The sequence below is a fragment of the Octopus sinensis genome, linkage group LG25, assembly GCF_006345805.1.
Source record: "Octopus sinensis linkage group LG25, ASM634580v1, whole genome shotgun sequence".
NCBI classification, from domain to species: Eukaryota; Metazoa; Mollusca; class Cephalopoda; order Octopoda; family Octopodidae; genus Octopus; species Octopus sinensis.
The window spans coordinates 15,805,548-15,821,523 of record NC_043021.1 but is presented as its reverse complement, the minus strand read 5'-3'; the positions used below and the strand labels follow the sequence as shown (position 1 = coordinate 15,821,523).

Genomic DNA, 15,976 nt, shown 5'->3' with positions numbered 1-15,976 from the left:
GTGTATATATATATATGTGTATATATATGTGTATGTATATATATATTGTTATATATATATATATTTTTATATATATATATACACGTATATATATATATATATATATATATATATATATATATACAGATAATATACACACAGGTGTGGAAACATAATTTTGCTGGTATCTTCATTGTCGTTATCATTTTCTCGTCTTCTTCGTCATGCTTAATGAATTACTTACTGTTAGCATCATGCTCTGTTGTTGATGTTGTTGTTGTTGTTTTCCCCTTCAACTAAAACAAAACCCAACATGTTTCGTAATTCTTATCTGTCAAGTAAAATAATCTACGTAGCATCTCTCCTTTTCATCTGTCGGTCTCTTGGGATCTCTCTTTATCTCTCTCCCCTGTTATCACTCTCTCTCTCTCTCTCTGTTTCTCTTCTCTGTGTGTCACTCTGTCACTCCTTTTGTCCCTGTGTGTGTGTATGTACATGTGTGTGTGTGCCCCTATATATATGTATTGAATATATATATATAATATATTTATATATATATATATATAATATATATACATTTATGGGTTATATGTGTATATATATATATATATATATAATATATATACATTATGTATTTATATGGTATTATATATATATATATATAATATATATACATTATGTATTTATATGTGTATATATATATATACACATATAATATATATAAGAGATAATAGTGCCATTGAGACCCAAAGGTGTCAAGTAATGCTGAATAAGTGCTATAGACAGACCATAGTTAAGTTCCAGATTCGGTAATTTTGTGAATAAGGGGTTCAATGTTGGTTCTATGTCAGCATGTAATTTTGCGAATAAGGGGTCGGCGGCACGTACAAAGCACCATCCAAACGTGGCCGATGCCAGTGCTACATTGACTGGCTTCTGTGCCGGTGGTACATGACCTGCTGTGCTTGAGGAGACCTATTGAGTCAAGAGCAGAAACATCGAAATAAATATCAAATGGAAATAGTAGTTGTGATACCTGTGCCGGTGGCACGTAAAAGGCACCATCCAAACGTGGCCAATGCCAGCGGCGCCTTGACTGGCACCTGTGCCGGTGGCATGTAAAAAGCACCCATTAAACTCACAGAGTGGTTGGCGTTAGGAAGGGCATCCAGCTGTAGAAACACTGCCAGATCAGACTGGAGCCTGGTGCAGCCTCCTGGCTTCCCAGACTCCGGTCGAACCGTGCAACCCGTGCTAGCATGGAAAACGGACGTTAAACGATGATGATGATGATATATATATATATATATATATATATATATATATGCATACATGTTTATGCATATGAATGTGTGCATATACATATACAAATGCATATATATATGCATGTGTGTATGTGTGTGTTTGTGTATATATATAATATATATATATATAATATACATATACATATAAATACATAATATAATATATATATATATATATATATATATATATATATATATATATATATAAATATATGTGAGGGTGTATGGATTAGTGGTTAGGGTTTTGCACTCAAGATCACAAGATCATGGTTTTCAATCACCTGACCCATTGGTGTGTTGTGTTCTTGAGCAAAACACTTCATCTCACGTTGGCCTCTGGTCACTTCAACTCCTTACGTGTGGTACACCGTGCACCTGTTCAGGCAATGTCAATTTGATGAAGGGAGCGAGCCAGTGTGCAGCAGGAACACTTGATTACTATAAACAAGTTTTTTGTGCAGATCATTCGGCAAAAGCTGAAAGGCTCATACCTCATCTTCGATGGGAGAGTCCATCATATACATACATACATACATACATACATACATACATACATACATAGATACATACATACATACATACATACATACATACATACATACATACATACATACATACATACATACATACACACACATACATACATATATACATACATATATATATGTATGTATGTATGTATATGTATGTTCAGCTATATATAAATATATAGGTGAGAAAGTTGGTGTGTGAAAGCACGTGGTTGAATATATAGAAAATAATAAAAAGTGAAAAAAACTACAGAAGGCTTGTTTTAAAAGGTTAAAAAATATATATTTGAGTTATTATGTCTGAAGAATGTTATAAATTTTTTTCATGCAATGACATAGTTTTTGAAGAAATGACCGGTTAAAAAGATTCTCACAAAGGCAAAATTGTTTTCTTAAATTATGGATGCAAAAGTAAAAAAATGTGGTAGACCGAACTGTGCAACATATCCAAACCTGCTAGAAGGATCAGAATTCCTCTTGAAAGAGAGACAGAAATTCAAGATCAAATCTAATTTTATTTGTGCCTCTGAAAACATAATTTATGTCATAAAATGCTCGGGCTGCCACCAAAACTACGTGGGGTCCACGGGACTATCACTCAGACGTAGATGCACACTGCATCGACAACAGATGCATTCCCAGAATACAGAATGATACCCTTTAGTGAGCACATTGAGAAATGCGCCAAAGCAACTACTACCAAATTTTTAATCTTTCCATTTTACCAATGTGCTATCGGAACACAACCACAACAAAATTAGACTACTAAACAAGGAAACATTCTTCATTGAAAAAACAAGCCCAAACTTAACCATTCCACACATTCTTACACAGAGAAACTCACTCCAAAAAAAAGGCAAGAAATATTAAGCGATTATCTCCCTTACACTGGAAGAAATCACTTATTACCTCCCCTTATCTGGAACTCTCCTTCATACTTCTCAACGTAAACATAACGATGTAAGAAATTTGAAAAGCTGAACGCGAAACCGGTCATTTCTTCAAAAACTATGTCATTGTATGAAAAAAATTTATAACGTTCTTCAGACATAATGACTCAAATATATATTTTTTAACCTTTTAAAACAAGCCTTCTGTAGTTTTTTCACTTTTTACTATTTTCTATATAATATATATTATATATATGTAAGAGTATATATATAAATGTATAATATATATATATATATATATATATATATATATATATATACTAGCAGTATCGCCCGGCGTTGCTCGGGTTTGTAAGGGAAATAACTATAAAGCATTTTTAGAGAGTTATAGCCAAAAAAATAGAAAAAAATGGAAAAAAATTATGGTAAATTTTATTTTGAGAGTTAAAACGGTCGAGTTGCGTCCCCTAGACAGTCTGTGGTTTGTGTTTCTGTTTCTCGACCCCATGTCGAATTTATCGATTCTTTTCAGAACTGGGGAACTTTTCAAAATTTTCGCTGCATTAGTTTTGAATTATGACATTGGGCTATGTGTGTGTCAAGTTTCATCAGAATCGGTTGAAAGCCATGGTCAAGGTGAGGGTACAAGCAAACAGACACACAGAAACACACACAGACAAACTGCCGTTTATATATAGAGAGATATATAAATATAAATGTATGTATATATATAAATGTATAATATATTATATATATATATTATATATATATATTAGAGGAGAGAGAGAGAGTAGAATAAGAAAGAGAAAGTTCTTAGTGCAGCATTTTATATATTTGAAAGAATGAGCAGAGATGGCTTTTTTGAGGAGATAATTTTTATTTTAATCTTAATAATAATGTTAAAAATTATCCCCTCCAAAAAGCCATCTCTGCTCACTCTTTCAATACACACACACACACACACACACACACACACACACACACACACATTTTATATATGTGCATATATATTTTATGCATGTGTGTTTGCATGTATACTCACATACACAACCCACAATGTATGTATATATATACATATAGTATAATATATATATATATATATATCTTCTTGTGTATTTAGTGCCCTGTATGATATATATATATATATGTATATATTATATATATATATATATATATGATATGTATATTATTATATATATTATATATATATATATATATTGTATAGATATAGATATATGTATAATATATAGATATATATGTATTATAATATATATATAGGTATATATTATATTATATTATGTATTATATATTATATATATATATATATATATATGTATATAATATATATGTATATATATAGATATATGTATACTATATATATGTATATAATATGTATATGTATATAGATGATATATATGTAATGTATATATATGTTATATATATAGTATATATATTATATATTATATATTATGTATAATATATATATCGTATATATATATATATGTATATATATATATATGTATTTATAATATGTATATATATATATATATAATATATATGTATATATATATATATGTAATAGTATATAATTGTATATATATAATGTATATATATATAATATATGTGTATAATTATATATTATTATAATATATATATATATATATATTATATATATTATATATTATATATACATGCATACATACAGATATATATATATATATATATATTATAAACATACATACATACAATATATATAATATATATATATATATATACAATACATACATACAGATATATATATATATATATACATACATACATACAGATATATAATATATATATATATATATATACATACATACATACAGATATATATATATATTATATATATATATACATACATACATACAGATATATATAAATATATGTATAGATATATATATATGTCTTGTGTATTTAGTGCCCTGCATGATTTGCACAGCTTATGTATTTCAATTAGAAGGGTGTGATGTGTTGCATTGGAAAGATAGATGGATGGGCAGACGGTAGATGACGAGGTAGGTAAGCAGGTGGGTTGACAGGTGAGTAGGTGGCATTCGCTTATCACAGGTGGCCGAGGGAGAGAGGGTGCAGCGGTAGGGATGCCTGCATTCGATGTTATTGGTCCAGTGAGCTCACCTTGATTTTACAAGGCAAGACAAGAAGAAGAAGGAAAAAAGAAGAAGAAATAAAGGAAACAGGGTGATTGGAAGAAAGGGGGGAAGAAAGAAAAAAAAGGAAAGAATGGGAGGAGAAGGGGTGATTTGTAAGAGTGTAGAAGAGGAGGAGTAAATAAAGGATGATAAGTAAAAGTTAAGATTAACTCTGTGTGGTCAAAGACACAGGAACTTTACGCACATGCGCACACACACACACATTCACGCACTCTGCAACTCATGCACGCACACACACACAGGTACAGCCCTGCATACATATCCAGAAGTACATGCACACACACACACACACATGCATTCAGAGGTACAGAGGTACACATACATAGGAAGCTACTTATAGATGAACAATCTATCTCTCTCTCTTTCTCTCTCTTACTCTTCGTCTCTTTGAAATCATAAATGTGTGTGAGAGAAAGACTATGAGAGAGAGAGAGAGAGAGAGAGAGAGAGAGAGGGAGGGAGGGAGGGAGAGAGAGTGATACATACATATACATACAAACTTATAATGATACAAATGTACGTGTACATAGCTAGATAACCTCTCACAGAAACATGTACACACACGCCCACGCTCACACAGGTACATGTGCACACTCACACATACATACACACACACACACACACACACACACACAGAAACGAACATAGAAATGAACAATCTCCTTCTTAATCTCTCTCTCTCTCTCTCACACACACACACACACACACACACACATACACACACATACACACACACACACACACACACACAGCGATAGGAACATATAAATGAACAATCTCCTTCTTAATCTCTCTCTCTCTCTTTCTCTCTCTCTCTCTCTCTCTCACACACACACACACACATACACACACACACACACACACACACACACACACACACAAGCGATAGGAACATATAAATGAACAATCTCTTTCTTAATCTCTCTCTCTCTCTCTCACACACACACACACACATACAATTGCTGAAAGACAGAAAAAGAGAAAAAGTGAAAGAGAGATACATACATATACACACACAAACTCATAATCTTACATTCATAGCTAGATACATACACACACACACACTCACATGCGGGTAATCTCGTTATCACACATAGACACACATACGTATACACACACACACTCACACTCGCATGCGGGTAATCTCATTATCACACATAGATACACACACACATACGTATATACACACACACACATACGTATACACACACACATACACACCATACATCTACACAAATACATACACTCCGAAAAGCGAAGAGTTATTGTACCTTTAAGTGAAAGGAAGAGGTACCAGTTAGACTCAGAGTAACGTACTGAGAGATGACAGACAGCCAAGCAGTATCCACTAATAAAAACTCAATGGATTTAAAATCCAGTAGATATCACTTCAGCTGGGAATTTACCCATTGAGGACGAAATATTTTGGCATTTTTTTTTTATCCAATTCTTTGGACATTTTATAAAAAATTGCGAGAGAAAATAACATCATTTGTACACAAGGAGAAAAAAAAAATACAAGGGAAAGAAACACAAAAAAAAACAAAAGAACCCTAAAAAATTAACCAACTCTGCACCCAAATGTTGACTATGTACAAACAAGGAGTTCTTTTATGTGGAGTTTTACTCCTTTTTAGTAATCCCTGTTTTGGATTTTCCAGGCAGAATCTTACAGAAATTTTACTGAGACAAAATTTATATGAAGAATTTTTACCGCTTTTGACTGAGAGTGGTGTTTCTAAATACCTCACTCTTCAACAACTACTTCCTTTGGGGCTTATGGTAAGATATGTCTTATTTATTACTGTAACTAATTGTTGTTGTTTGCTACTGTTGTTTAACCCTGGGTCAGTGTTGGTCAAACAGACCTATGCTACGATCAAATGATCAAAGCTATTCTAACAGTGACTGTCTTGAGAATTTTAAGCATGTGTATGATGACATTGTCTGATGTGTCCATGGCATGGCTCCAGCTAGGCCACTACTCATGGGCTGAAATAGGTAAAAGAGTGAAAGATCAAACGAGTAATTGTTAGGGTGTGGGTCAAGTGAAGTTTGGCTGCTATTTCTAGCTTATCAAGTTCCCTTTTCGTTATTGTTGCTTTTGTTGTTTAGTCTTTGGTCAACTATGAAAGAGCAAAATTATGATTAAAGACATTCCAGCAGTGACCATTCCATTTATATTTCAGGCAATGTATCTGTATCATGTTACCCAATGCCTCCCTTTCCTTTTCAAAGATATAATTTGAGGGAGATTTTGTTGTTATTTCTAACAGGTTGAGCAATGAAAGAAAGGCCTGTGTTTGTTGGTGTTATTATTAGTGCACTTGTTCCAGTTCTTTACATTCTGAGTTCAAATTCCCACCAGGTCGACTTTGGTTTTCGTCCTTTCAGAGTGGATAAAATAAGATACCAGTCATATACTGGGGTCAGTTTAGTTGACTCACTCCTCTCCTATTATTATTGATGGCCCTGGGCCTAAATTCGACAGCAACTATCCAAGGAATTAATTTGGCAGAATTGTCCAATCATTGGTTTCCAATTTTGGCACAAGGCCAGCAATTTCTGGGCAGTGGGAGACAAGTTGATTGCATCAGCCCCAGCACTCAACTAGTACTTTATTTTATTGACCCTGAAAGAATGAAAGGCAAAGTCGACCTCAGTGGAATTTGAACTTGGATGTAAAGACATGGAATGTTGCTAAGTATTTTACCTGGTGTGCTAACGATTCTACCACCTCACACACAGCCTTAGAATTGTTAGATTATTGGAAAAAAAAGTTGGTGTAGTATTTATAATGGATTTTTACATTCTGGGTTCAAATCTCACTAAGACCAACTTTAACTTTCACCACTATACAGTCAGTAAAATAAAGCACCAGTCAAGTACTTGATTTGGTATAACTGACTAGCTATAAGATTCTCCCTGCAAATTTCTGGTCCCTACACTAGAAACAATTATTATTATTATCATTTCTCAGTAGGTGGCGAGTTGGCAGAATCGTTAGCACTCCGGGCGAAATGCTTAGCCGTATTTTGTCTGCTGCTACGTTCTGAGTTCAAATTCCGCCGAGTTTGATTTTGCCTTTCATCCTCTCGGGGTCGATTAAATAAGTACCAGTTACGCACTGGGGTCAATATAATCGACTTAATCCATTTGTTTGTCCTCTCTGTGTTTAGCCCCATGTGGGTAGTAAAGAAATAAGTATTTCACCTCTTGGTATGCAACGTTCTGAGTTCAAATTCTGCTGAGGTCGATTTTGCCTTTCATCTTTTCAGGGTCAATAAATTACCATATTTTAATGTGTTTAAGGGACCCCCTAATTTTGGGGGCTTAAAATTTGGAAAAAAAGGTTTTGTAAAGGATTATAGTAATATCCATGTATAAGAAACTCTCATATTTTTAAAAACTAATTTTTGACAAAAAGGGGTTTCTTATGCGCATTAAAACATGGTAAGTACCAGTGAAACACTGGGGTCGATGTAATTTCAGACCTTGTGTCTTTAGTAGAAATGATTGTTATCATTGCTTAGGTGGTGAGCTGGCAGAGTTGTTAGCATGCTGGACAAAATGCTTGGTGGTAGTTCACCTGTCGCTATGTTCTGAGTTCAAATTCCACCAAGGTTGACTTTGCCTTTAATCTTTTCAGGTATGATAAAATAAATACCAGTTAAACATTGGTGGGGTGAGGTAATTGACTCATCCCCACTCCCAAAATTTCTGCCCTTGTGGCAAAATTTGAAACCATTATTATCATTGCTGGCACAGTTGTTAATATGTTGGGCAAAACGCTTAGCAGCATTTCGTCTGTCTTCTATATGTTCTGAGTTCGAATTCCATTGAAGTCCACTTTGCCTTTCATCCTTTCAGGGTCGATAAAAATAAGTGTCAGATGATATTGACTTGTCACTTCCTCTAAAATTGGACTTTTTTTTTTTTTGAGCAGAAATTTGAGACAATTACAATCATTATCGTTAAGGCTGCAAAGTGGCAGCCTCATTAGCATACCAGATGAAATACTTAGTGGTATTTTGTCCATTTTTATGTTCTGAGCTGAAATTCTGCTGAGGTTGACTTTGACCCTTCATGATCTCAGAAGCAATAAAATAAAGTACCAGTCATCTACTAGGGCTGATATAATCAACATGTCACTTCTCGCCAAATTTGAGGCCTTGTGTCTATAGCAGAAAGAATTATTATCATTATTATTAAAATAGATAGTGGAAGCACGTGGCTTAGTGGTTAGGGTGTCAGCATCATGATTGTAAGATTATGGTTTCGATTCCTGGACTGGGTGACGTGTTGTGTTCTTGAGCAAAACACTTCATTTCATGTTGCTCCAGTCCACTCAGCTGGCAAAAATGAGTAACGCTGCGATGGACTGGCGTTCCGTCCAGCTGGGGGACACATACGCTATTGAAACCAGGAAACCGGGCCCATGAGCCTGGCTAGGCCTTAAAAGGGCACATTTATTTATTATTTATTATTAAAATAGCAAGTTGGCAGAGCCATTAGCATGCTGGGAAAATGCTTAGTGGCATTTCGTTCATTTTTATGTTCTGGGTTGAAATTCTAGCTTTTGAGGTTAAGTTAAGTTAATTTTTTGGCTCAAAAAGCAAAAAGCAAGGCCATGTAGGGGGACATGGAGTTTTTGTACAGGGGTGTTCATGCAAAGAGTTCAGGCCATTTCTGGTCAAGAGAGACTTTGAACTGAGCGGTTGTCGGCATCTTCACTATCTCGTCTGGCAGCTTATTCCGCGGATCCGCAACTCGGACGGAGAAAACCCCTCTCCTTCGATTGAGATGAAATCGTCGCAGATAGAGCTTTTCGGAGTGACCCCGCAACCGACGCTCTGGAGCAGGAGTGGAGAACAGCTCTTTCGAGAGATTACACTTTCCACTTATGATGTTGTGAGTAAGAATGAGATCACCATGGTGTCGTCGTTTTTCTAGAGAATAAAGGTCGAGCGTCTTCAGCCTTTCTTCATAAGACAAATGCTTGAGACCAAGAACCATGCGGGTAGCCAGCTTCTGGACTCTTTCGAGATGATGTATGTCTTTGAGGAGATAAGGAGGTTGATAAATTAAGTACCAGTCAAACACTGGAACTAATGTAATTGACTTATCCACGACCCCAAAATTTCGGGCCTTTAGTCTATAGCTTAAAGGATTATTACTTTTATTGTTAAGGTGGGAAGCTGGCAGAATCATTAGCATGCTGGACAAAGTTCTTGGTAGCATTTCATCTGTCTTTATGTTCTGAGTTCAAACTCCACTGAGGTCAACTTTGTTCTTCACCCTTCCAGGTTTGATAAAATACAATACCAACCAAGTATTGAAAGGTTTTACTTGATATTACCTTAAACAGGAAATTTATATCATAGAGTCAGATCTGGAGGAGGGGTTCAGGCAGGTTCAGGAACATGGCCTAGTGGTTAGAGCAGTGGACTCGCGGTTGAGGGATCGCAGGTTCAAATCTCAGACCGGGCGATGTGTGTGTTTATGAGCAAAACACCTGAGCTCCACACGGCTCCGGCAGAAGGTAATGGCGAACTTCTGCTGACTCTTTTGCCACAACTTTCTCTCACTCTTTCCTCCTGCATCTAGCATCTCACCTGTGACGGACTGCCGTCTCGTCCAGGTGAGGAACCTATATGCCAAAGAAACTGGGAAAACGGCCCTTATGAACCAGGCATGGCTCGAGAAGGAACAAACAAACAAACAGTATCTAAAGAATTAAAAGGTTCTAAATTAAAACATCCATCAAAATTTTATATAAATTATGTTCCAAGCACATGCTTAATTATGACAATGTTATTTTGATAAATTTTTCATTGTCTATGAAATCAATAGAAATAAAGGTTTGTGCATTTCAACAGAAATATGGTAACAAAAGGGTTATACCAAGATGCTTATATCATGGAGCCAGGGCTAGTCTCAGGTGGGTTGGTGTTAAAAGGGTTTAACCCCACTTAAGTATTTATACTGGTCATATCCAGCCTAAATATTCTACCTGTTTTATGTTCAAATTGGCCAGATCTGGCTTCTCCTACTTACCCTACAATGTCATTCTAAAAGTAAACAGCCACATCAGCTAACTCTCGAAGCTAGGAGATAATGCATGATTAATTCAAAAATAATGTGAATAAATAAGAGTCAAGACTATTGAAACGGTTGCAAAACGCAACGAAAATTTTAGGAAAATAAAAATAAGAAATAAGTGGAAATTTTACCGGTGAGTGTGTTACAAAAGAAAATGACTCTCCCCAGACACAACAAAGTGAATGAATAAGCTTTACATTTGACTGAGAAACCTGAGTGTTAAAGGGTCAGATAATATTTTAAATGCTTGATTTTATTGCTACATTATCTTTTACTTGTTTCACTCATTAGCCCATGGTCATGCTGGGGCACTGCCTTGAAGAATTTTTAGTTGAATGTATCAAGCCCAGGATGTGGAGGCACAATGGCCCAGTGGTTTGGGCAGCAGACTTGCGGTCGGAGGATCGTGGTTTCGGTTCCCAGACCGGGCGTTGTGTGTGTTTATTGAGCGAAAACACCTAAAAGCTCCACAAGGCTCCGGCAGGTGGGGGGCGACCCCTGTTGTACTCTTTCACCCCAACTTTCTCTCACCCTCTCTTCTTGTTTCTTGAGTAATGCTGTGATGGACTGGCATCCCATCCAGCTGGGGAGAACACATACGCCACAGAAACCTGGCCCATGAGCCTGGCTAGGCTTGAAAAGGGGGATGTTTTTTTTATCAAGCCCAGGAGTTATTTTCTAAAAGCCTGGTATTTATTCTCTTGGTCTCTTATGCTGAATTGCTAAGTTATGGGGATGTAAACACACCAACACCAGTTGTTCAAACAGTTATGTGGGGTGGGGGAGAAACACAGATATAAACACACACACACACACACATATATATATATATATATATATATATATACATAGAGGGTGCGGTGAATAGATTGTCATCTAAATTACACAAAAATGAAGATAACACCAATATCTCATTTTAACAGATATATTTACCAAAATTACATAAAAATATCTTGAAATATCTTCAACCACAGCCTCCAGATGACTTTGGAATCTCCCGCAGCTCTTCTGGACGGTCTCCTTGTTTAAGTTGGTGAATGCTGCCATAATCCTTGCCTTCAGTTCATCTTTGGTGTTACAAGGGATTTTGTTGGTATCTCGCTCAACTGCATCCCACACATAATAATCAAGGGGTTTGCAGTCTGGGGAGTTAGGTGGCCAGATGTTAGGGGTGATGTGGTTGCAGAAATTGTTTGACAGCCATGATTGGGTTCTCCATGTGTTGCATGGTGCAGAGTCCTGTTGTCAGACATAGGGTCTTCCAGTAGCCACCCTCTTGACCCAGGGCAGCACTACTTGCTCCAGGCACTTGATATAGGCGTCTGTGTTGAGTCTGAGGCTGTGTGGGAAGATGAAGGGTTGCATAATGTTGCCATCACTAGGGATCACTCCAGACACCATGATGTTGAATGGATGCTTAATTTTTATCATTCTCGGTACATGTTTTGGGGACACAGCAAGCCGATGGTTGATCTGTATGTTCACCATCTGATCCTGGAAGAAATTTTTCTCATCTGAGAAAAACCAAAGCATGTTCAGTTGGTGGTGATGCTTGAGTTTATTCAAAAGCTGCATAGCACGGTCTTTCTTCTTGTCCTTGATAACTTGGGATTTAAATTGGCCCTTTCTTATCTTGCAAGAGAATACCAAATTCTTCATGCACTACCTGACTGATAAGAAACTCAGACACTCCCATGTCCCTGACGATGGACCTGATTGACTTGGAGGAATCATTGTCATTCATGGCCTGGATCTCACCAAGAAATTCAGGAGTTCTTTTCTTATCAGAATGATTAGAGTGAGTTTTCTTAGCTGCTGTACCTTCATAATCACCACTAGACTCATCCAACTCTTTCTAAATTCTCTGGATTTTCCTCAGATTGACACCCAAACACTGAAATGTTCATATTAGAGCTTCCGGTGCAAATGCCAAGCAGTACAGCATGTTGTTTCCAAATTTCTGGCAGAGTAAATTGCATCATGGGGCTGTTTCTCTCACAGACAGTGCCCAACTGACCCTACTAGACTGTATAGTCAACAAAATCAAAAACAAACAATGTGTATGTGTGAAATTATGAATATAAAATGGTGACAATTTACCCATCACTCCCTGTATATACAACGAGCTTCTTTCAATTCCCATCTACAAATCCACTCCCTGTTTCCATGGCATATACATTCCCTACTTGGATGGAATGTCGGTCTGTCACAGGATCACTTATTTTTGCCAGCTGAGTGGACTGGGGCAACATGAAATGAAGTGTTTTCCTCAAGAACACAATGCATTGCCCAGTCCAGGATTCGAAACCACAATCTTACGATCATGAGTCCAACGTCCTTACCACTAAGCCACACACCTCTACGACACCATGACATTGAAAACCTGTCAAAGCTAATAGAGGACAGAAATACCTGGTGTGCTGTGGTGCTGTGAAATGCATCTCAGTTGTGGTTGCAAAGAAGAGGATAAAAACTGCTTCGTCTATTTCTGGAATTTGACAAACTCATCCAAACCTAAATTGATAATAAAAAAATAAAGTTCCTTCCCGAGTCATACAGACTCATAAGGCTGGTTTCCCCAGTTTCAATCATATTCTCTACCTGGACAGGATGTAGATCTGTTGCCAGATTACTCATCTTTGCCACTGAGTGGACTGGAATTAATGTGAAATGAAGTGTTTTGCTCAAGAACACAACAAATCGCCTGGTCCAGGAATTGAAACCACAATCTTGTGATCACGAGTCCAACACTTTAACAAGTAAGCTGACACTGAATTAGCCTTGCTGATTGACAGGTGACAGTCTCGTTTAGAGAATGCTTGGGCTAAGACTACGCGCCTTCATTGGTCAGTGAAAGTTGAGACAGTGTTACATGACAACTTGCTGGGGCTGCCTGCTGGAGCCTAGCAGCAGGTATTTAAAGGGAAATTTGACTAGACAGTTAGTCGCCTGCTGACACTTGTTGACACTACATCGAAGAGGCCAGGGAACAGAAGAAAGAAGACATGCACCCAACACCAGAGCTGAAGACACCTCCAAAAGAGGGGTCCCGCTACATCAAAACGGTAGAGGAGTAGGGGCCAAAACCCTGATGATGTCTTGAGCTAACTGGATCCTATAAAGGAGCTGTTGTGGTAGCAGACCATGAAACACGGTTGAAATTCACCATACCTCTACAACATAAACTGGATTGGTAATGAAATACTCTGTCATTATCCAAGTATTGCTGCTTGTAACACAGAGATGAGGAAGATAAACAAATACAAGAGCCTGACCAGCCACTACCAGTTTGTGCCAGTCACGGTTAAGACCTCAAGTCATCTCAGACCCTACATTGCTGTTTTCCTACACAAAATCAGGATAACTACAACTTCATTGAGAAACGAGCCCTAAGAGGTGGGGGTCGCTGTGGCAGTGAGTGTCACTGGAAATTCTCCATAGAAGCATACTGCTACTATCTTGCCAATTCTGTAGCTTACATCTGTCTCTGCATCGCCATTGCTTGTCACTGTGCTTCACAAATATGTGAGGCTTATAATTTCTTCAACTGGTTCTCATCCAACTTCCACTGGAACACTTTCTACTTGTTTCCCCAGCTTGCATTACTTTTCTTTTTTTTTATTGCTGATTCACAACCCAGTTTTTGCCACTTCCCTTTACATTTTTGTTGCCATTTCTTGTTATAACGTTGGGTGATTCTCAGCCAACAGGGGAATGTCATTGGCAAAACCCAAGCCTGTTAGCTGCTCCTTTGCTGTCCATAGTATGTCTACAGCTGGTCCCACCATTGATCTTTGCATAAACAAAAAACTGATGACCATCAGAAACAACACTGGTGACAAGAGACAGCTTTGTCTTACTCTTTTACTCTTATACTTGTTTCAGTCATTTGACTGCGGCCATGCTGGAGCACCACCTTTAGTCGAGCAAATCGAACTTAGGACCTATTCTTTTTAAGCCTAGTACTTATTCTATCGGTCACTTTTGCCGAACCGCTAAGTTACGGGGACGTAAACACACTAGCATCGGTTGTCAAGCGATGTTGGGAGGGGGGACAAACACAGACACACAAACACACACACATAAATATATATACATATACATATATACGACAGGCTTCTTTCAGTTTCCGTCTACCAAATCCACTCACAAGGCTTTGGTCGGCCTGAGGCTATAGTAGAAGACACTTGTCCAAGGTGCCACACAGCGGGACTGAACCCGGAGCCATGTGGTTGGTAAGCAAGCTACTTACCACACAGCCACTCCTGCACCTTGCTACAGTGCGCCCGCACATTACTACAGTGATGATTTTAAGAAAACCTGTGCATCCATACTCTGTTCAAAGGCAGCAGCTTGAGTTGTTGTAGAAACTGCTCAGCAAACAGATGTAACAGAGTGTGCATATGGGTGTTTATTAACTGTATACTTTTGATCAAATGAAAATGAAAATAAAATCACCATTAGCTCTGATAGCCGATATCTTAGATCTGTTGTTATCTATTGTAGCAGACAGCATGGCGGCTCAACGTACTATCACATCTATTGTGATAAGAAAACTACTCCCCTCAGCAGTATTTAAATATATTCTTTGAACCTAATCATGAGAGAAATCAGATTATATTGAAGTGATGTGTCTGTTGAACTGCTATAGAACATCTTATGGCAAATATTTTGTTAGTTAGTTTGTTATGCAAACTCTGATGATTTAGGGAGGTAATCTGATTGTGAGCTAATACCATGCATAATGGACATTTTTGTACATTAAATATGTGTAATAATGTATTGAATAAATGTAAAAAAAAAACCGGATCTTTTCCTTTTGAACGGCAGTTTTCAACACAATTTCTAGTTAACTAAACACTTTTAAACTTTGTATACTGGTAGAATGTGTCAAAATAAAACATTTTTCTTTCTCTTGGCTTTCTTGAGAAAATTGTAATTTGTAAGTTTAACGTAGT

The 15,976-nt window shown here is 36.9% G+C and overlaps 1 protein-coding gene across 4 annotated transcripts in view; it reads left to right on the top strand.

Annotated features, from left to right (window-relative positions):
* The window catches only part of LOC115224398 (nose resistant to fluoxetine protein 6-like), a 73,719-nt gene that overhangs the window by 13,965 nt on the left and 43,778 nt on the right, over positions 1-15,976 (top strand). Inside the window, exon 1 of one of the 4 annotated variants that reach the window (XM_029795293.2) lies at positions 6,177-6,698. The exons of the other annotated variants lie outside the window; for them this stretch is intronic. Coding sequence (XP_029651153.1) covers positions 6,498-6,698 — 201 coding nt within the window. The 5' untranslated portion in view covers positions 6,177-6,497. Of the gene's footprint in view, positions 1-6,176; positions 6,699-15,976 lie in introns of those variants that run through there. 4 annotated transcript variants of the gene reach the window in all.